Below are 23,782 nucleotides of genomic sequence, written 5' to 3' on the forward strand. Positions count from 1 at the left end.
TTGCAATTTGATAGTGTGGCTGCTTCTGAGAATCTGTGTTTCTTTCTTAAATATTTACTTCTTTTGCTCTCACATCCTTGATTTCCAGTGATCCCAAGCTCCCGATCAACACTGTTTCACCACTATCAGAAATGCAACTCAAACTGATTTCCTATCTTGTTTTTGTTAATGCTTTCTTTGTGCAAAGTATAAAGTCACTAATATTTTGTCTTTGTGTTCATTTACAATTTTTGACTCCATTTCTACAGGTGAAAGAAGCATGAACAGAAAAAAGAAGGTTTAAATTTAGTGAAACACAACGAAAAGGATTATTTCAAGGAAAGTTAAAACATTCTCGAGCTCTAGAGAAGAAGCACATTGTATGTGCCAGGAATGGTGAGGATGTTGGAGCGGAAGAAACTGGTGAATGTGAAAGTTGTCAAATCCCTCAAGGAAAATGATCATAAATGTTTACCAAGTGTCAGTAACTGAGAGTAAGGAGAACATTGGCCACAACTGATACCCACACAGAGCACTTGAGAAAACTCAGTGTTGTAAATTCTGTTTGATGGTTTATGAGAAATGCTTTGGAGACCTAAACTCTCCCCAACAGATCAGCATCCGTAGACGTGTTGTGATGTGACAGAACCGTCAAAAAGACTAATATCCCCGATTTACAAGTGCAAGCTTTTGACTCCGTCTCCTGTGATTCAGAGGAGATTAAAGATTGTTTAAAAGAAACAAATTGTAAATGCTCTTTCTTAGATATTGTTTCTGCAAAGATGCCTGATTATCATTTCCAATATAGGAAGATTTTCCCCTACCAACTCTGTCTCTTGGGTTGATCCGAGTAGTTTTAAATTGTCCTGTAACTTCCAAAGTGGATAATGTACCTGTCTTAACCACTGAACAAAAAAAGCATATACTGGCACAGAAAGTATAAAAGAGGCCAGTGTTACACTATTGATAATTCATAAACCACCCTGGCATGCCCTAATTACCTGCCATTACTTGTATGAACAAACATACTTAACAGGCAAACACTAAAGCCCAAAGACCTTATCAGTGCCTTGAAAACTCCTAAATCAAATGTGATAAACTAGAATAACTAAATGAGACTAATTAAACTAGATAGAATTCACCCGGGCATAACTTGGAGAAAATGAATCCATGAGGGGCCTCTTAATTAATACAAGGGGCTCCTCAGTGAAAGTTTATAAGACAAGTTAGATCGGTGCCTTTAAAGGTAGGAAAATGATCTCCAGGAAAAAACTATAATTAGTTAAATACATATGTTAAGAAGAGCATCTGAAATGTATTTTAGAAGTTAATGCCGAGTTGTAACAAACAAGTACATGATCAGAAATCAGAGTCAGTCTTAAGATGGCATGTATCCAGGAACAAACCCAACTTGGAGAAACAAACTACTCGAATAAGAGCAATGACTGTGAGAACAGCTTTAGTCATCAATCCCACCTCACTAAACATGAGAAAACTAGCTCTGGACGAAAACCCTATCAGTGTGCAGAATGCCAGGATGGCTTCACTCGCAAATACAACCTTACTGTACATGAAAGAACCCACACTGGGCATAAACCGTATCAGTGCTCTGAATGCTGTAAAAGCTTCAGTACCAAATCCAATCTCACTTTACATGAAAGAACTCACACTGGACAAAAACCGTATCAGTGCTCTGAATGCTGTAAAAGCTTCAGTACCAAATCCAATCTCACTTTACATGAAAGAACTCACACTGGACAAAAACCGTATCAGTGCTCCGAATGCTATAAAAGCTTCAGTACCAAATCCAATCTCACTTTGCATGAAAGAACTCACACTGGACAAAAACCTTATCAGTGCTCTGAATGCTGCAAAAGTTTCACTCGCAAATCCAGTCTCACTTTACATGAAGGAACCCACACTGGACAAAAACAGTATCAGTGCTCTGAATGCTATAAAAGCTTCAGTACCAAATCCAATCTCACTTTACATGAAAGAACGCACACTGGACAAAAACCATATCAGTGCTCCACGTGCCAAAAAAGCTTCCGTTTTCGTGGCGGTCTGATTCAACATCAGCAAACTCACACTGAACAAAAACCTTATCAGTGCTCTGAATGCTGGAAAAGCTTCAGTCATAAATCCAGCCTTACTGTACATGAAAGAGCCCACACTGGGTATAAACCGTATCAGTGCTCTGAATGCCAAAACAGTTTCTATTACAAATCCAGTTTAACTCAACATCAGAGAATCCATACTGGGCTCAAACCGTATCAGTGCTCTGAATGCTGTAAAAGCTTCAGAACCAAATCCAATCTCACTTCACATGGAAGAACCCACACTCGGTATAAACTGTATCAGTGCTCAGAATGCTGTAAAAGCTTCAGGCAGAAATCCAACCTTACTGTACATGAGAGAACCCACACTGGGCTCAAACCGTATCAGTGTTCTGAATCCCAGAAAAGCTTCAGTCCTAAAATAACTTTCACTCACCACGAGGGAACTCACACTGGGAAAAAACCTGATTAGCTCTCTGAATGCTGAAAAAGTCGGAAATCTTGTCTCACTCAACCTGCGAGAACTTACCTGGAAAAAACCTTGTCATTGTTCTGAATGCCTGGGAAGCGTCAGCTGGAGATTCAATTTCATTGAACAAGAGAGAACACACAATGAGAAAAGAAAATGACCCGTGCTCTCAATGTGACAAAAACTTCAGTTGTAACTGTAATCTTTCTACATAAGAGAGGCAATGTGGGAGAATAAAAGGTGCTCACTGTGAACCCTGAGGAGGAGCTTTCAGCATCACAAAACATTTACATGAAGCAGCCACAAAGACACCGCTCCATTGATTGTCCAACAAACCGTCTACTGGGAAAAACACACAGCGAGGGATGGAAATGCTTGAATTAAACTCATTCCTTTGTAAACATTCAGTGAGTTTTGGTCCCTGAGTGTTTATAAGCAGAGCTCTGACCCACAAAGGCCATTCGATCCTGAACTTTGAGGCCACGCTGCTAGATTCAGGAATGAATGTAACCTCAAACTGTTTCCAGCCTTAGTGAGCCTCACCAGGGGGCTGCAGCAGGAGTCCCTGTGTCATAGGTCTCTATGGGACCAACATCTGTTCTGTGCCACGTAGGGCTGATCATTGAGAAAAGCTAAAGGTGATGGATGGACTGGTAGTTAATCTCTGCAACATCCTGCCACATCATTCTCCAGTCTCTGTGCCACTAAAGACAAGGCCAACCATATGTAAACCATTTTGGCCCCACCCTAAATAGTTCCAATGACTTCTGTTTCAATGGGACACAGCCTCATATTACAAATAACCACTTTAGCTGCCTCTTTCCATGTTCTTTTTGCTACAAATGGAACCTGCTTCTCATCTGCTGAGGACAGTTTCACAAGCTTTACAATCACATCAGATACACGGATATATGACGTTAAAACGCATACTTTTACAACGCATACCGTTACAACGGGACTTTTACAACGCAAATACTATTACAACGCATGTATTTACAACGCATTTTTTTACAACGCAGGTACCTTTACAACGCATACCATTACAACGTAAGTATTGGTAAGTATATATAATTTTTTTAATTGTATATTATTTAAAATTATTTTTATTTAATGTAATTGTATTTAATTTAATTTAATTTAATTTAATTTAATTTAATTAATTTAATTTATATTTATTTTTATTTTATTTTTTTCTTGTACCCCTTTATCTAAAATTCCCAAAACTGACCCTGAACCCTAAAAATACCCCTTTACCCAAAAACCCAAAACTGACCCTGAACCCTAAAAATACCCTTTTACCCAAAAACCCAAAACTGACCCTGAACCCAAAAAATACCCCTTTACCCAAAAACTGAAAACTGACCCTAAACCCTAAAAATACCCCTTTACCCAAAAACTGAAAACTGACCCTGAACCCTAAAAATACCCCTTTACCCAAAAACTGAAAACTGACCCTGAACCCTAAAAATACCCCTTTACCCAAAAACTGAAAACTGACCCTAAACCCTAAAAATACCCCTTTACCCAAAAACTGAAAACTGACCCTGAACCCTAAAAATACCCCTTTACCCAAAAACTGAAAACTGACCCTAAACCCTAAAAATACCCCTTTACCCAAAAACTGAAAACTGACCCTGAACCCTAAAAATACCCCTTTACCCAAAAACCCAAAACTGACCCTGAACCCTAAAAATACCCCTTTACCCAAAAACCCAAAACTGACCCTGAACCCTAAAAATACCCTTTTACCCAAAAACCCAAAACTGACCCTGAACCCTAAAAATACCCCTTTACCCAAAAACCCAAAACTGACCCTGAACCCTAAAAATACCCCTTTACCCAAAAACCCAAAACTGACCCTGAACCCTAAAAATACCCTTTTACCCAAAAACCCAAAACTGACCCTGAACCCTAAAAATACCCCTTTACCCAAAAACCCAAAACTGACCCTGAACCTTAAAAATACCCCTTTACCCAAAAACCCAAAACTGACCCTGAACCCTAAAAATACACCTTTAAAAAAAACCTAACATATAACATTTTAAATATAATTATATACTTACCAATACTTACGTTGTAATGGTATGCGTTGTAAAAGTACCTGCGTTGTAAAAACATGCGTTGTAAATAAATGCGTTGTAATAGTATTTGCGTTGTAAAAGTTCCGTTGTAATGGTAGTGCGTTGTAAAAAATGCGTTGTAATGGGTGTTTACCCAGATACACCCAAGAGAGTCTCACAGATAATCAGGCCTAATCATAAACTACTATAAGACGACTACAATACAAGAAAATGCGATTCACAAACTATGTGCAGTCGTTCTGCCTCTCCTATCTTTTTCTTTGTGGAGTTGTCTGCCTCGACTGCAGAGTTTCCGCACAAGTTAGTATAGTTTCAGTAGTAAATGTGGGAGTGACAGAGGGAAGTGGCTTTGAAATGTGAAATAATTATGAATAAAGGGGAGGGGTAAGGCAGGAGTAAAGAGGAGTATAGGGAGGTGTTTAGGGAAGGACAGGCACTCACTAGGGAATAGGCCCATTTCTATTTACGAACCACACTTATAAAGTCACTCCAGCCATAACGTATCTAAAAGAGTCGTAAATGTACTCCTGCTCAGAGCCGGAGTAAGTCCAATATCACACATGGCCATCCACTGGAACTGCAACTAGTTAAAAATAAAAAATAAAAAATTCAATGACAAAAAATATCTTAAAAGTAAACTTTTGATTATTTTAATAAAAATGTGTTATTTAATTTAAACAGTGATATAACATTCATTTTTAGTAAGGTATAATTACACTTGTTACAATGAATTCTCTACCTCACAATGAATAATTATAAATGTATAATAAAAATGTTACTTACTTTTAATTTAGGCTTTAGAAAAAATACAATTGTATATATATTCAACTTGGGTGAAGCTCTCCCTGTGTAAAAAATGTAGGGAACATTTTACAAGTTTATCAAACTTGAAAAAAATAAAATATTTGTATGTTAAATATGAATGTAAATTTACTTTATAACAAATACAAATGATGCAACACTATTAACTTGAAATGTAATTCATTTTAAACATCTTTTTTCAAAGGTTTGTATGAAAAATCCCACCTAAAGTAAAATCATTCTTTTTTTTATGTACGCATAGTTACTAAATTTCCTTTCGCAAGTCTGTTCAGAGGCGGAACTGCCTTACAAAAAGTTATGGATAGAATTAATTGAAATTATTTATTTAATAGTTAAAAAAACTATTAATTAACAGGTCAACATGTTTTATCATGCAATAATTTTTTTTTAAATATAGGTAATTTTGTAACAATCTTTTGAATGTATATGCAGTTTTAGAAGGCATTACCAGTGGTCGGTTATGCTGCACTTTCTAATGCTCCATTTATGCTTCAGTAAGTTACATTTGTACATTTTGCTCCACATCTATTTAAGGGTGTGCATAGATAGTGAATAGATACAAGTAGCAAAGTTACTCTACGAGCATCCTTGCATGTACAGATTACTCACAGGTGTAAGGTACCTTTGTGAATAGTCTTCGAGGTGTCCAACTCCGCCTGGGTGTGTCATTTTTGTGGTAACTCTAAAGTGGACACGGGCACTTGGTCTGATATTAGAGTGAATTGGATGATCCTGCGCGAACACCAGTGCAGTCGTCCAATGTGTCTGTTTGGGTGGGGAGCGGCAACAAATATCTTGAAGTAATTTTCCTGGATTTGCTACATCATTCTGCCTCCTGAGGGGCTCGTGTAGCAGTGATTTATCATTACCGTTGTAGGATCAGGTAATTTCTCTGTGTTGTTAGCCATGTTATCATGATTTGCTTTTGTTTTTCCCTTCTCCTCTTCCTTTTACCTGATTTTGTTGGTTTTACCTCAACATTAGCACAGAAATGTACTTTGCTGTTAATTGGTTCTGAGGTCTTATCCTTTGTGTATATTTTTATACGATGAACAGTTTTTACCCTCGCTGTACGGCTACAATGTAAGCACCGAGAGCCCAAACCCTGAGATTCCTGCACCTTGAGCTGCCTTTATTGCTATTCTACCTTTCCACTTGGATATGTGAGATATGGGTTTGAATCGCTGAACAACCTTTGAACCTGCTGTGATACACCTTGGCGGTTACAAGTTTCATGTTTGAACCACCAGCGTGAACTCCAGTACGCTGCTTGTCTCACACCACGCTCCAAGCTTTGTATCATCAACCTTGAACCATCTCCATAACTTGGAAGCTCCAAAGACTTCACAGCTCTTGTAACTGCCTGAAGTTTCATAGATTTTGATTGCTGTGAATTCAGGTTCAACTGGGAATGTTGCCCTTAAAGCCACATCTATGCAGCTCATCACCTTCTGAGACAGATTCACCCAAAAACCTCGCATCAAATTCAAGTGTTGATCATCACCAGGGACTAAACTTACCTTTGACCCCTCAAGCATAGCTGGTGAAGTCAGCTAGAATTTTGTATGTGACTTCCTAATTGACTCAGTGGATCAGCTTTTTAAAAAAATTCATTTACTTTTTTGTTTGGTTTTGACAGTTGCTAATTAATAATCCTTTAATCACCGCCCTTCTTTAGATTTTGCTTCTGAATAATTATTAAATATTGTTTTTTATCTAAAGTTGGTTTGAATCTTAAAGTTCCTTGTCTATTTTTAATAAACTGTATTGAAATGTGTGACTTTCAATGTTTTGCTTTACCTTTGAGTGTGCCTTAGGCCATACTGCTCAGGCCACGTCACCAAAAGCGAGCTAAGAACACTTTAGTAGAAGACACATTTACCTTTGCTGACCAAAGTTTGGAAAAAGCAAAGCAGGCTGACTCCAGGAAGTACACTACCTAGCTGGAAAGGTTACTCTCTTAGGTGGCATCTGCATCAACTGTAGATGCAAAAATCAAAGATTATGAGGGAAGCTGTTGGTATCTGTGCCCCCAGAATGTGAGACTGCCACCCTCTCTCAAACAGTTGAAAGAGCTAAAGATCCACCTGTCAGAGATTCATGTCTCAGCAACTAAGACTGCTCGCTCCTGCATACAATACCCACACTGTTACCTGACGCACACTCACTGTGCAATGTACAAACTTTTACATAAACAAGTTGTGTTGTGCTTTGTGAACAGGCTTTCACCCCCCTTTGTATGTAAAGGAGTTTCTGTGATCAAACACCCCAGGCTCCCATTTCTTCTTGTGTGGGGCATAATGTGAGAACTGTAACAAGATCACAAACAAGGGCTGTATTGAGAAATAATAGGCTTCCAAGTCACACAGTAGTTTGTAGTTCTTTATTAGTCTTTTAACCCCTTGGACGCTCATGACGAGCTCAGCTCGTCATGAGTTACACCTTTTGTACGCTCATGACGAGCTGAGGTCGTCATAAACAGCGGGTTTTCGAAAAAGTCAGCGCACAGCGGGAAAATGCACCGCACGCATGGGGGTACATCCCCTTCCCGTTCCAAGGTAGAGTATAGTTTGCGAAGCGCGACTCTCTTGTGGGCCGCTCCCCAGATTAAGTCCATAAGAACAGAAACAGCGTCCAATTTCCTGAAGAAGCTCAGGGGCGGGTAAACTAGAGGACAAGGATAAATGTATGAACAGCATTTTTGCAACTGTCACTCTACCCATGGGTCGATAGTGGCTGCGAGCACCAAAACGACAGGGAGCTGCAAACATTGGACATCACCTAAGTTGCCCTGTATAAGTTCTTCATCGGTGTGGTAAGTTCACCCCTAAATACCCGAAGATGTCAGGGTGCCACCCCAGTGCTAATTGGGGCAGCACTTCCTGTTCTAAATTGTGAGTTTGCGCATGGAATATAAGCTGGATTTGGTCCAATTTAGCCTCAGTCTAGAAGCCCTACCAAAATCGTCTAGAACATCCATCACCTGTGGTAGATACGAATGCACGACCCCAAGGTACACAAATGCATCATCAGCATACAGTGATATGTCCTCTCAATTTGGCTCACTCGGTATACTGATTGCTGGGTCCTGTGAACGAAACAGGACAGCGAACAGATCCATGGCTAGGGCAAAAGTAATTGACAGTGGGTATCTTTGCTGCATGCTTCAAAAGAAACTGAGATCTCTGCCTGTCCGGATGTGGGCCAGCGTGTTGGTGTAGAGGAGATGTATCCAGTACAGTATTTCTGGGCCTAGTTCCATGCACATCAGCACTTTCGCTAAGTAAAACTACCCCAGGGTGTCGAAGGCCTTCTCTATATCTAGTGAGAGTGCTGTGTATGGAGGCAATTCATGAAGATTCTCTTCCATCAGCTGCAAGAGGCGTCATAGGTTTAGATACATTTACCTCCCAGGTACAAAATAATTCTGGTCTTGGTGCCAATGTAGAGAGGCAGGGGAGCAACCTGTTTGCAAGGACCTTCTTGCAAATCTTGTGGTCGGTGTACCGTGGCTAGTAGGACCATATCTCCAGGGGGTCCCTGTTGGGCTTAGGCAGGACCAATATCATAGCCTCCCATAGGGATCCCGGCAATGTGCCCTCCTGCCGGGCCTGTTGGTACATTTGGAGTAGCTTTGGAGAGAGGGTTGCTCTGTAGGTGAAGTAAAAGTCTAACGAGAACCTGTCCATCCCAGGAGTTTTGTTGCACGTGATATAGTCAATCATGAAGCCACTTTCCTCAGTGGTCAGGGTTTCATCTGGTGTATGTCCCTGAAGGGGGATAAGTCTGGGAATCGACAGTCTATTCAAATACTCATCTAATTGAGGGGCTCGCACTCCCTCCTCGGCCTGGTAGACAGATGTGTGATACTACAGAAAAGCCTGGTTTATATCTGCTTGCACATTCAATATCTCTTTCCTCCGGGTATCTACTGCCGTTTCTTGGGGTCTTTGGGGTCAACGACCATAGGAGCCTTGCTAGTATCTGATAGTGTAGTGTTCCTAGTCTGACCATTGCCTCTCTTTACTCCTTTCGGAGAGGAGTGATTATGTTCTCGTTTCATGCAGCTATCCCACATATATTTCCGCTGTTCATATTGTTTGTTCATGGGAGAGGTTCTTGGCTCACAAGGCATGTTTTACACCATGCTACATCTTGATGCACAGGCCTTATGTGACACCCTTAAAGGTATCCCACTCTATCACTGTCGTACAAGCAGTCCCTTTGTTCTCCTCAAAGATGGCAATATGTGTACTTACAGTATCACAGAAGACTCTGTCCTGTAGGGCCGGAGCATACAGCCTCCTAGTAGGTACTGGTGCATGTCTTCTGCTCCAATGAATCACCGTTTTGAGGTGGTTGTGGTCCGAAAGTGTGTGGCCTAGACATTCAGGTCGCAAGACCAAGGAAGCCACAGAGGGATTGCATAGGAGCAAGCCGATTCTGATGTGCAGCTAGTGTACTGTGAGAACTACAAGTACTCTTGTGTATGAGGATGTGTTAGATCTGGGGGTCTCTAGTTGGCAATGGTATTCACCTTTGTCCAAATAGGGACCCTTTCTTCTAAGTCAGGATAAGGGGATTACACTCCTTAATAACCCCTGCTTATCCCCTTGGTAGCTTGGCACGAGCAGACAGGCTTATCTCAGAGGCAGTGTGTTAAGTATTTGTGAATATACACAGTAATACAGTGAAAACACTACAGATGGACACAACACAGGTTTTAAACACAAGACCACAAATGACAAAAATCCACAATACTACACTTAAGATGACTTAAAAGATGATGCAGGTTGCTTAGTTCAAGTTGTTGGTAAATGCAACAAAGTTCTCAACAAAGTACCTGGATGCGATACACAAAGTAAACAAAAGGCTCGCAAAAGGGGAGTTGCGTCGGTTCCGTGATCCGGGGGAATGGTTGTGTCCTGCCTCAATGCTTGCGCAGAGTAGGGGACTCGTCGTGAGCCTTACCAGAGCGAAGGTGATGAGTAGATACTCAGCTTGCGGGCCCGTTGCAGTGCGCAAGATGGCGCCTTGATGCGATGATCCGGTTGCGATGCGAGAAGATGGCGCCCTTGATGCGGCGATGGGATGACGATGCGATGACGCCCTGGCAGCCTTGCGACAACTCTGTACTTTGGAGCCACGACAGGCCCTGCGACACTCTTCTCCGGTGATGCGATGACGACTCTCTCGATGGTGTCACGTTTCTCCGGTGATGCGACAGCAGGCAGCTTCGATGAACACATGCTTCCAGGGAGATCCGACAAAGTTTTGCTTCTCCCGCATTGCGATAATTTCAGCTGCGGCGGCGACACGGTTCATCTTGATGCATCGCGCTTCCAGCTTCCAGTGACTGGAGTAAGAATTCCCAGCAAAGAAATTCAGGAGGGAGCTGGAGGTGAAGTCTTTTGTTCCTGAGACTTCAGCAGGAGGCAAGCACAGTTCAAGCCCTTGGAGAATATTCTGTAGATGAAAGTCCTTACAAAGTTCCTTCTTCTTTCCCTCTTCAATGAATCAACCACTGCAGGCCAACCCAGCAAACAGCACACTGGCAGAGGGGCAATCCAACTCCTGCAGTTTCCTTGGTTCTTCTCCTAAGCAGAAAGATCTCTTGTTCCAGAAGTGATCTAATTTCTTGTGATCAGGGTCCCAATATTTATACCTCAGAATCCTTTGTTCTCTGAAGGCACAGAGGCCTCTGCCTAGTCCAAACCAGTTCCTGAGCAATTTGTTTACATAACTCTCTTCTTCCTTTCACTGTGCAAGGCAGAGACATCAGATGTCACACAGGAGGTGGAGCCAGCACAGGGGAGGGAAGATACAGCTCTGGAGCACTCTGTTGACATGATTCCTCCTCTCCTTTCACAGTGCAGGGCAGAGACATCAGAAAAGCCACAGGAGGTGGAGCCAGCATTGTAGAGGGAAGGCCCAGCCCTATTCAGGTCCCAGGTGCAACTCCTCCAGCCCATCTAGATGCAGATCTCTCTATTCACCACCGGGCTGCCCCTGCCTGTCTCCTGGAATTCCCCAGCCTACCACTCACAAACCCAGACAAGGAATACACAACCCAGCAGAGGCAGGCTCAAATGGTTAGGCAAGCAAATACCTACTTTCTGAAAGTGGTATTTGCAAACACAGAATATTAAAATAAACTTTACTTCTTCGAACCTGCAAGGGTTTCTTCGGCGGAGTCAGAATCGGAGAACACAGAGCTTACCTGGAGGTTTCTTGTGCTGGACGCGGGCTGCAGGTGACGGTGTTTGAGCCGCTGATTCCTTCGGCTGCGGAGTGAGTGCGGACTCGGCGCGGTCTCTGGGCGTTGCTCCAGGCTAGTGCGCGGCGCACCTGGAGGCCGTCTCCCAGTTGTGCTGCAGGACTCGGGTCTTCTGCCTCGGTGCCCCGAGGGGCTCCCGCGGACAAGAGGAGGGAGCAGAAGTGGCTCAAAACTCCAGAGTTGCACAGGTGAGGTGAGGGGAAAGACTGCATAAGTGACAATTCAGTTGTGTATAAATTACATGAATCTGCCCCTACCTCCGGGACTAAACTAAACTAAAGGGCAGTCAGATTGATAAAAAAAAATATATGCACTTTTTGCCGGTATTAAAGAAAAGGAATGTGTCCATGGGCGAGTAGAGCGGAGCGGAGCGCGGCGTGGTGCGGCGGTTGCTAAATGCGTTACAGCTCACCTGAGGTCGTCTGGAGTCGGATGGTTTGTGTGTGGAGCCGGAGGAGAGGAGAGCTTGCAATCAGGCTTGGAAAGCTGTAGTTAAACACACAGTGAGCACTGGAGCATAATAGCACAATAGCGAGTGCATTTATTTCTATTTGTGTGGAAGAAGACGTGTAAGAGCATTGGCTATAAAGTGCTATAAAGTGCTCTGACGGAAACCGCTTGAGACATTGTTGGTAACTTCGACACTGCTGCTGACTGGCTATGAGTTCGCAGACGACAGATCAACAAAGAGATTAACAACCGCCCTCACAGATTTGGGGCTCAGCAGGCGGGCAAATGGCCCCTGGAAGCAGAGGCAGAGCCAGAGCAGTGGGCTAACCACAGCACGTGGGACTTGGTGTCCCGACAGTCAGCAGCGCGCATAGCCTCCCGGGGGAGGAGGGGGTCCTGCATATCACTAATATGGCTGCCCGGGGGACAAGGAGTAACACAATGGCCAACAGAGGGTTGATTACTGGTACTCTAGACAATTTCATCATCAGAGCAAATTCAGTGATCGACCAGGGTATTATCCTCATGGAGCGTAGAGTGTCCCAGGACCTTGCTATGGCCAAACGCTCATCTATGGGCCACCTTGCAAATGCTCGGACACCCGTGCACAATAACCATGCCAGCACCAACTGCATTCCAGTCCTGGTTCACGCCCCCTCTGGACGATGGCCACATCTCTTCAACTACAAGCTCCCCAACTCCAGAGGCAACATTGTTCCCAGAGGCTGAATCCCCGCCTACCTCGCCCGAGAAATCATCGGATTACCCACCTAGGGGTACTAAAAGAGGGCCAAAACATAGGAGGAAGCGGGCTGCCACCAAAGTGACTTGTCACAGGAATACTAGAACAGTGAAGGGCCGGTCTGGTAGTGCTACATCTTCAGAAATCAGGGGAGGTCCTACTTTGAACGACTCAATTGGCCCAGGCACTGACATATCCTTGTCACCTCCAGATACGCAAGGACCCTTGACTCTGGAGCAGGCCCAGTGCACGGGGGAGGTCAAGGGGGAGGATGATCTCATCCTAGAGAGACTGGGGTCCCTACTAAAGTTAGCGCTTGAACCACTAGATGAGAGACTTGCTCGCATGGAATCTCAGCTCTCCCAGTTACAACAGGCTATGGTGGGGAATGGGGCAAAAAGAAAGAAAAAAATGCAGCCGGTAGATACAGTCCAAACCAGTTCTGTGTCCAATCTTGAACCTTCTTCCACTGCCGGGCCTCCTAACACTGCTGCCAACTCGACAGCCGTGGTTGCAGGAGTCGGTGCTGTGATTGGACCGGCAGCCAAATCAAGTGCGCCCACCTCAGACCCCGCTGTGAAAGCACCAGAGAGGAGTCAGTCTCTATCTAATCCAACATCTAATGTTGTAGCAAGAATTGATTTACCGCCTGAAACCAGCCCGTATGTGGTGGTATTGACAGGTATTACTGAAATTAGCAACCATGGCCAGGAATCACATACGTCTCTAAAAAATAAAGTGACCCAGTGGCTCAATTACAGTTGGCCCCTACCACACAATGTCAAAAGTGAAGTATTGATGGTACGCAGGATAGCTTGGGTGGGACGCAGCAGAAAAACCATCTCAGGCGACTGTGTTCTGGTTAACTTTAGGGACCCGCGCACAGTAGAACACATTTGCAATTGGGCTCACGACAATGCAGACTCAAGGATTAAACCATATCCTCTATCCTTCTTCTACCCCCGACCCGCAATGCAAGACTGCACACCGGATTGGTCACTGGTGATGCAAAGGCAGGGCCAAAGGGCGATCAGGGGCGGCCACAGAGACCTAATAACCCATAATTACCCAGCGACCCACAATAGGTTTAGTTCCCTTGAAATGGTGGACTGACTTCATGCGGATAGGGAGCTGAGGGTGGGTAATTCTCAGACTATGGATCTTAAAAAGTCTACTGAAAGTGCAGATGGGATAGATGGTGGTCCAGGTAGAGTGTTCCCAATTATCCAGACCCGGGCACCGAATATGGTAGAAGGGCCTGTGATACGAGAAAGTGTGGTGCCAGAGCTCCAAGCTCCACCTGACTGTGGGGCACAAACTGTAGGCGCGACACTAGGAAGCGCTGCAGTTATCAAAGTAGCCACGACACTGACATCAATTAAAATATTATCCTGGAACGTGGCGGGTATTACAAACAAGCTACATTGTACAGAGTGGGGCTCCCTGGTAGACCAGATGGATATATGTCTGTTCCAGGAAACTTGGGCCAGGGAGGAACACTCTAGAGTGGGATTTGCCACCTTTTATGTACCTGCAAGGTGGGGAGGGAAAGGAAGACCATCTGGGGGGCTGGCTATATGGGTTGCTCTTCACCTGGGTTGTGTGGTGGAAAGCATGCCCACTGATTCAGATGATGTGCAGTGTCTAGTGGTAAAATGGCCTAACGGGTATGGACTGGCGGTTGTGAATGTTTACTCGAGGCCAGTACGGCTGGGCCTTGAGTCCACCACAATCGATGATCTATCCCAATTCCTGAGCACATTGCCAGGGGAGTTTAGGCTTTTGGTTGCAGGGAATGTGAACTGTCAATTTGAGCCATTTTTTGGAAGTAGCGAAGGTGCCCTTTTGGGAGAGGATGACTACTGGGCGATTCCCCAATGCCAGTCCCCTCGCCCCAAGGTGTGGTCCCCTTTGGCTACTCAGATTACAGCCCTGGTATTAAACAACTCCCTTGGGGCATGTAATGGACGCTCAGCGTCCGATAGCCCGTCAGTGTGTACCTACAACAAAAAGGGGCAAGAGTCCCGAATCGACTACATCAGGGTGGAAACCCGAATGTGGTCGAAGGTCATTGATTTCAAGGTAGTCGAGAGAGCTGACAGTGACCACAACGCGTTACCCCTGGAGTTGGTATATCCAGGGCAACAAGAAGTAGACTCAGCTAACGCAGGAGAAGATGATGAGGGTACTGGTTTGACTCTATCCAATAACAGGCGCAGGGTAAAGTGGGGTAGAATAGTAGGTTCGGAAGAGAACTTAGCTAAAGTCTATAATATAGTTCTACCACGACTCCTGGAGGTCGAAACCCTAATCTCCCAAGATTCTCACAGGGACATCAATGAAGAACTTAGCTTAATTCATTCAGAATTGGCCAACAACCTGGCTGAAGTTTTCTACCCTCAGGCACCGACAAGAAGGCCCAGACAACCTGCTTCTTCCTTGTATAACTCAGCATGCAGGAAGGCAAAGTGCAATCTTGTTACAGCAATCAAGGCAGGACACAGTAAAATGGTGATCCGAGATTGTAGATTGAAGTACAAAGAGGTAATGGGGTATGCAAAAAAAGAATGGGATATGGAAAGGTGGTTGGACCTAAAGTTAGCCCTGGACACAAAAGATGCGCGCAGATTTTGGTCACTTGTTAATCATGGCTCGGGTGAACCAAAATCTGCCATAGAACCGAATATTGCAGCATCAGCATGGGAGGCCCACTTTAAAGGTCTATATGGGGGGGAAGCTGTGTTGTCTAGTTTGCCCGACCTACAAGTCTCAGAAGATCAGCAGGAGCCCCTGGAGGTGATAAGTACAATATGCAAACTATCAGCAGGAAAGGCCCCGTGGCTTGATAAATTACCGGGGGATCTCTTTAGACATCAACCTAAAATCTGGGGCCCCTATCTCCTTGTGGTATTTAATGCTGTCTCGAGGGGCATGGAAGTTCCTAGTACTTGGCTGGGGGCAGAGATAGTCCCGATATTTAAGAAGGGTTCACCTCTGCTCCCAGTCAACTACAGGCCAATTAGCTTGATAGATGTACAACAAAACATATTTGCGAGACTGGTCCTGAAACAATTGTTGACGTGGATGGAGGAACACGATGTATTGAACCCCTTCCAGGTGGGATTCAGAAGGAATACGTCCAGTATGGACCAAATTTTCCGACTGATCCTACTGTACTGGAAGACGGTAAAGGTAGAGGGTGGCAGCCTCTACATGGTCTTCGTGGACCTTCGGTCCGCGTTTGACCTAGTTCCTAGGGGGGAATTGTGGGTTGTCCTTCATGATCTGGGCCTTCCACATCAGATTCTAGCACTGCTCATGAGATTACATATGGGGAACTTTGCCCAGGTCCGTTGTGGCAAGAACGGGATGCTGTCACCAAGGTTCCCCGTTGACAGGGGGGTGAGACAGGGCTGTGTCTTAGCACCGACCCTGTGCCGCCTTTATGTCAACGGGGTAATCTCACATCTGGACAGCGTCCCCGACAATGACGCACCAAGGCTGGCTGGTAGGAGGGTGCCGGCGATTATGTTTGCGGACGACACCCTCCTACTATCTAAATCTCCCATGGGAATTCAGAGGATACTGAATGGTTTTGGGGACTTTTGTCACAGTAGAGACCTTGAGATCAACGCCGATAAGACAAAATTCATGATTTTTAACCCGCCAGTGTCGACTCGCGCTAATCCATCACTGGGCGATGTATGCCTAGAAAGGGTCATGACTTTCCAGTACATGGGTGTTACAATTCATGAAAATATGTCATGGGGACCGCAAAAGGCGAAATCCCATATGAAACTCTCACAGTTGTCGGGTGCCATCTCAAAGGTTTCCAACTCCTCAAGCTTTAGGCCAGTGAGTCCTGCCCTGGAGATTTATAAGATGCAAGCAAGGGCAGCTGCTCTATTTGGAGGTGAGCTGTGGGGCCACTGTGCTGCCCAGGAAATCACAAAAGTTGAGTCCAAATTTGTAAGGCGATTATTATCGCTTCCCCAGAGTACCCCATTAACACCACTGAGGTTAGACTTGGGACTGACGCCATTGCAGACGAGTTAACAGTAAAACCTCTAAGGTTCTGGCACAGACTATGGACCACTCCAGATCTAATAAATTACAGGGATGAACTCAAACAGATCCTGAGCTTTAACTGTGTGGGCAAAATTCCTTGGCTCGCGTTCATCAAGCGTGAACTTTTAAGTTTAGGACTACAGCCCATGTGGGAAGAGCCAGACAGGGCCTGTGGCAGGATCTCACTGAAAATGTTCACTAAAATCTACAAAGGGCAAAAGCTGGAACTTTAATCTACGGCCCCTAATGCAGGCATCCTCACCAATTCCTTCTTTGAATTAAAAAATTCTTATTATTTCGAGGACTTCATGGATGTTGTCTTCCCGATTTTAGCTCGGAAACTTTTTATCCAATGGCGACATGGCACTTTACCCCTTAAGGCCGTTACATCCAAGTGGATGGCCTCCTCTAATAAATCTTGCCCGGGCTGCAGCTGAGACTTAGAAGATGCACTCCATGTTCTCTTCCTTTGTCCAGCATACACAAAATCAAGAAAATATTGGCTGATACCATTGTGCAGAAACCTGGGTTTTAAACATTGCTTGGATGCTTTTAGAATTTTTAAAACCAGTACACTGAGCCCTATTTTTTTTGCACTTTCTAAATTTCTGCTAGCTATGTGGTGTAAGAGACGTAAATTAATAGAAATCGATTGCTAGCCTCAAAGCTTATAAACAAGTGTGCTGAATCTGATGCTATTTTTAATTAATTTGAATGTGGTATAATTGAGTGGGTATTTTTGCCTGTACGAAAATATTGTCATGTGTATATAAATGAATTTTAAATGTTACCTGCCCTCCCTTCCCCCTTTCTTCCCCTTTTCCTTTCATTGTGTACTCTTTTATGGCCAAATTGGCCGAAATAAAGAATTTTTGAATTTGAATTTGAATTTACTAAAATATGTATTTTATTATTCTGAGTTCAGGCATACTAAATTCGAATTTCTACTGTGTTCCCTGAGTCAGTTAGGATTATAAGAGTGTAATATTCTAGCTGTTTATTCTGGCCTATAAGAACAGGTAGCCTTCAATAGTGAAAAACGAAAATGGCTGTAATTCACTATTAGAACATGCTACGCCCATCAGAGCATTCCTACCTTATACTTACAATGCACCCTGCCCTTGGGCCTACCATAGAGGTGTCTAAGCAAAGGAAAGGTTTAGCGACTGGCAAGTGGGTGCACTTGGCCAAGTCGACATGGCAGTGCTAGGCTGCACACAGGCCTTGCAATGGGAGGCCGGAGACACACATTACAAGCTGCTTGTGTGGGTGGCACACCAGTGCTGCAAGCCCACCAGCAGCATTTGATTAGCTCTGCAAAAGAAAGACACATAGTCTACCCAAGTGGTTCCCTCCAGTTTCTTAAAATTCCTGAACCTCTGTCTATAGAGCTCTGGAGTTAACCTATACCTTGTCATCAGTGCTTCCTTTATGTGGGTCTTACAAAGTATCCCTACCTTCAGTTAAAAAGCAGCCCCACAACCCCGCTCCCCAATCCTTCTCAGGACCCGGTGGGCCAACATTGCTATCTCATAGCCTGCAAACCACTGCCCAATATCTTAATTCTTGTGAAAATCTTTGATGACATCCTTGGGACTATGTACTCTGCCTTCTGAAGGCACAGATGGTGCGCTGCCACCAGAGGAACTAAGTTCTAAGCCCTTGGCCTTGATTTCTAACTCCCTCAACATTCTCTCATGCTCCATTCTCATTCTCTCTCTTTCCAAAGACAACCTGTTATTCTCTGATTCCCTCTGACTCCATCTTAAGCTTAGAAAAAAACGCACACCGCTAGCCCCTCCTCCGTGTCGCCCCTAAGCACTCTGGTATGTGCAGTGCATAAAGTTCGAAGAATTACTGCAAAGTTCTTAAGTGGTACACTATGTAGGTGCATGTAGATACTTGTTATTCCCCCGATCTCTAGACCCGGGACATGGCCCGGGTTGCGGGATATCTTCCCTCATCAGTAGAGAAAGTCAATAGGGGTGGAAGAGAAGGCCGCCTCGTAACCATCACAGGCCTTGATGCCCAGCACGCAGGTGCGTCGTCCAGAAGCTCGTCAGCTTAGAAGGCTCATGGGAGCCCTTAAGTAGAAAAAAACGCAATGGACCGCACACCGCTAGCCCCTCCTCCGGGTCGCCCCTAAGCACTCTGGTATGTGCAGTTCGAAGAATTACTGCAAAGTTCTTAAGTGGAATGTATGACATTGTTCTGCATTCTGTCCATCAACTGTTATTTTTGCATTTGTCACCCTGAGTGGGATGGGTATGCTCAGACGTGAGTCCCATGCTCTCCACACCACTGGAGTCAAGCTATCCTGGCTGAAGACGGCTGTTAGCCAGAAACCGGTCCTAGGATGCTTGATTCCGGTCCAGGAAAGACATGGCTTGGCAGTTCGGTCTGGACTGTTCCCATGAGGCACAAGGTCAAGGCTGATTTGCATATGGCCATGTCTGAACTGGAGTGCAAAACAAAAAAACGATGGATTTAGGCCCAGATCTCTGTACTGGGGTGAATGTATGACATTGTTCTGCATTCTGTCCATCAACTGTTATTTTTGCAATTGTCACCCCGAGTGGGATGGGTATGCTCAGACGTGAGTCCCAGGCTCTCCACACCACTGGAGTCAAGCTATCCTGGCTGAAGACGGCTGATAGCCAGAAACCGGTCCTAGGATGCTTGATTCTGGTCCAGAAAGACATGGCTCGGCATTTCGGGCGGGACTGTTCCCATGAGGCACAGGGTAAAGGCTGATTTGCATATGGCCATGTCTGAACTGGAGTGCAAAACAAAAAAACAATGGATTTAGGCCCAGATCTCTGTACTGGGGTGAATGTATGACATTGTTCTGCATTCTGTCCATCAACTGTTATTTTTGCATATTCCTAGAACCAATCATGACGCTTTTAGGCGAATAATCTACTTTCTTCACAATCAGCAGTCAAATAACATAAATACAAATAAATATTTTTTGTTTTATTACATTTCCAAAAATATACATTTCGTTTTATTATGTAAAATCGAGTATTATTGTGTATAAAACATACACAATAATACTGAGTGATAACTTGTGTTACATCTAGAGCAACGGTGTCTGTGATGGACGTGGAATGAAGGAGCCGAGTACAAAGAGTTTCTCAGAAAGCTGCGAGCACCTTGGAAGAGTGAACAGTGATAAAGCGAAGGTTATTTAAGGGTTTGCTTTTTGTTGGAATGTTCATGGAACGATCATATCCAGAATGTTGGTTTACCTATGTCCCTGACTAACTGAGAGTTTCAAGCTTTATTCATAGTATGGAAGGCTGTTCTTCAGAGCCCCTGGTAAGAACAGACTGTGCTAAAATTCTAGCAAAGGCAATCTATGTAGCCACTCCACTGGAGTCCTAAGTAGGACCTGCTTTGGCTGTTGTCATATGTAAATTGTAAAAGAATTCTGTGAGTTCCTCTGGGGAATAATTCCATAGTCCTGTGAGAGGTTAACTCTCAATGTACAATTGGCTATAATGAAACTAAAAGCCCTTGTGGACTGGGCCAAGATATGTGTAAGTAAGTCGTCTGTATTGGTGGTTGTCTTTGTTACTTGACACACTAGTGAAAACCTCTGCTGAGACTCTGAGAAGTCACTGAATTATTTTGAGAATCTTTATTGTCATTGTGTGTAAATAATTGGCAAACGAGTCACAGTTTATTCTGCTCAAATCAGTGTACTGGGGTGAATGTATGACATTGTTCTGCATTCTGCCCATCAGGGTATGCCCAAACATGGGTCCCGTGCTCTCCATGCCACTGGAGTCAAGTTATCCTGGCTGATGACGCTGAAAGCCCATAACTAGTCCTAGGATGCATGTTTACATTCCAGTGAGGATCTGGCCTGGCAGTTTGGGATGGACTGTTCTCATTGGGCACAGGGGCAAGGCTGATTTGCATATGGCTGGGTCCAAACTGGAATGGCATGGTGACCAATAACACTATGGATTTAGACCCAGATCTCTGTACTGGGGTGAATGCATGACATTGTTCTGCATTCTGTTCATCAATTATTCTTTTCCCTTTTCGCAGCCGAGCACCAATGCAGTTGCATGCAGGATTTCTTTTGTGCAGGAAGGGACACCGTCCTACACAAAAACAATCCTGAAAAGCACATTCCTCTTTCGATGTGTGCTGCATTCTGAAAGAGGAAGCAACGAGGAGAAATAAAGATATTTCTCCACATTACCCCTCTCCTGGGAAGGCATATCTTTTTGCACTTTCCCAGTTTTACCAGTTCTTGTAAATCTGAGAATGTGTCAAAAACCATGGGAGGTGCATGGGAACACCGACGCAACGCCCATGGAACGCCATCCCAGGCAGAGTAAGCAACGCAGCGATTTGTGGTGCTTGCTTTTGTCCAGATTTATGGTACCACTCAGGGCCACGCAAAGTGGCCTTGCATGGCTTCATAAATTGCATTTGAGATTTGTGTAGCTCTTGCACCACATTACGACGCACACTGGCTCATCAATATACCCCAATATGTTTAGGCATATGTGGTTCGTACGGCCATCAGTGGCAAAACTAATTTGAAACCTGATTCTTTAATAATCTCTTCCAATGATACACATCCAAACACAGCCCATGGATAGAAATTTAAGAGCCTTTAAAAAAAGAATGACATTAATAAGAACGCATTTTGGTGCCATAGTAAAGCTAGAAAATGCTAGACAAAGAGATAACATGCATGCGAGCTGATTCTGATCCTGTGGATCACACACACATGCACGTTCTTTACCGGGGTGCAGGAACCAGAAAAAGCAAAGACCTATGATCACTCTAGAAAGCTTAAGACACACCTCAAGGTGACTGTCTCGATGGCTCCCCTCTCAAGTAGTGCTGATGGCACAGTTCTGTCCCCTTCAGCTCTCTGCCCTCTGATGAACTACCCAGCAGCCCAGGGTAGAGGCTCCATACACCTGCCCTCAGCATCAGGACATTTTGGTTAAGGTGGATCATGGCACCAGGTGTCAAAGTGGTACCTTTGAAACAATTGCATAGATGGGAGTTAGGGCTCTCCTGGGCATCTTTTCTGGACTGTATTTCCAAAGACTGTGATTTTCACCTGGGGGAACCCATTCCAAATCCCCTCGAACATACAGGGATGTGATAGCAAGGTGGTGTGACATCTTTTCTCCACTGCAAACCATCCACAAACCAAGGGATTAGTGGAGAAGTTTAACAAAACCCTTAAAAGTATAATGAGAGCTTTATCAGAAAACATCAGGAGGAAGAAAGATCTTCTCCTGCATTGTCTCTTATTCACTGACGAGGGCATGAATTTCAGTCACCTTGACTTCTGTGTGAGCACTCAGTCTGGGGTCCACTCAGGTTGAACAGCAAAGAGTGGAAGGAACTTCCAAGTTCTCACAAAATGATGTGGTCGACTATGTGATTGGCCTTAGAAGTTTGATGTGACAATACATGGATCAGGCGATGAAAAACCTTCAGGCTTCTCAGGAGCTAATAAAAGGAGTGATATTTCAAGAAAGCAATGCTGATTGGGCATTAGGAGGGTCTGGCGGTGTTGATGTGAAGGCTCATATCTCTGAAAGCTTTGGAGGATAAGTGGTGTGGACCATACAATGGGAAGGGGAAAGTGTCTCTCTGTGACTCTATAGCACTGCCAATCTACTCTACCACACTCTACAACACTGTACGTTACACAACTCCACCCTTCAAAGCTCTATTGGAATGTGTGCCACTCTACTCTACTGCTGCCTACAACACTTTCCAATACTGTCCAACACATTACCACACTCTACTGTTCAAAATGGTACTCCAATTCATGACAGTTTACTTTATTGTATGCTACGCCACTCTTCTGCACTCTACTTTACTCCACACCACTATAGTCCTCAACATGCCATGCCACTCCACTCTCCAAGCTACTCCACTGTATACTATTCCACTGTATGCCACTCCAGCATACTCAACTCCACTACATACAACTCCACTGTATCCCACTCCAGTGTGCGCTATCTTAAAGCTACACCACTCCACTCTAAGGCACTCCAGTGTACGCTGCTCCGCTGTAGGCCTCTCCACTCTTGGCTACTCCACTAATTTATATTTCAGTGTATGCCACTCCACTCTACATCATCCCCTCTACACCACTCCACTGTACGCTATTCCACTGTACCACCTTCCACTCTATCCCACTCCACTCTACCCCACTCTATTCTATACCACTCCTCTCCACAACTCTCCACTGTATGATATTCTACTCTAGGCAACTCCACTCTATGCCCCTGAACTCTACACTTATCAACTCTGTGCCATTCTATGCCACTTCAATGTACAACCTTGGGCGGTACGCTATTTCACTGTGTGACACTCCACTCTATGCCACTTTCCTCTTGACCACTCCCCTGTACGCTATTCTACTGTTTGCCACTCCACAGTACGCTATTACTCTGTACGGCACTATAGTCTACCCCAATCCACTGTACAGCACTCCACTACACTGTGCACTACTCTATACTATTCCAATCTACCCCACTCCACCCTATGCCACTCCCCTTTATTCCACCCCGGTGTTTACTATTCCACTGTACGCCTCTTCCACACTATGCCGACTCAACACTATAAGCCACTTCAGTGTACGTCACTCCACACTATGCCATACCACTCTAAGGCACTTCAGTGTATGCCACTCCACTCTAAGGCATTTCAGTGTATGCCACTCCACTCTACATTACTCCACTGTTCCCTATATTAGTGTATGATTCCATACTGTAGGCTATTTCACTGGAAGCCACTCCCCTCCAAACCACTCTACTCAACACTATTCCAATATACCTCATT

At 44.4% G+C, this 23,782-nt stretch overlaps 1 protein-coding gene across 2 annotated transcripts in view; it reads left to right on the top strand.

Moving 5' to 3' along the window:
• The window catches only part of LOC144805591 (uncharacterized), a 42,262-nt gene extending 38,858 nt beyond the window's left edge, over positions 1-3,404 (top strand). For both annotated transcript variants that reach the window (XM_078672117.1, XM_078672116.1), the window contains one exon: positions 249-3,404. In XM_078672117.1, coding sequence (XP_078528243.1) covers positions 1,363-2,508 — 1,146 coding nt within the window. In that variant the 5' untranslated portion in view covers positions 249-1,362 and the 3' untranslated portion in view covers positions 2,509-3,404. The remainder of the gene's footprint in view (positions 1-248) is intronic.
• Positions 3,405-23,782: the final 20,378 nt, after the last annotated feature.

The sequence above is a fragment of the Lissotriton helveticus genome (genome assembly GCF_964261635.1).
Source record: "Lissotriton helveticus chromosome 1_1 unlocalized genomic scaffold, aLisHel1.1 SUPER_1_unloc_15, whole genome shotgun sequence".
In the NCBI taxonomy this organism is placed as follows: Eukaryota; Metazoa; Chordata; class Amphibia; order Caudata; family Salamandridae; genus Lissotriton; species Lissotriton helveticus.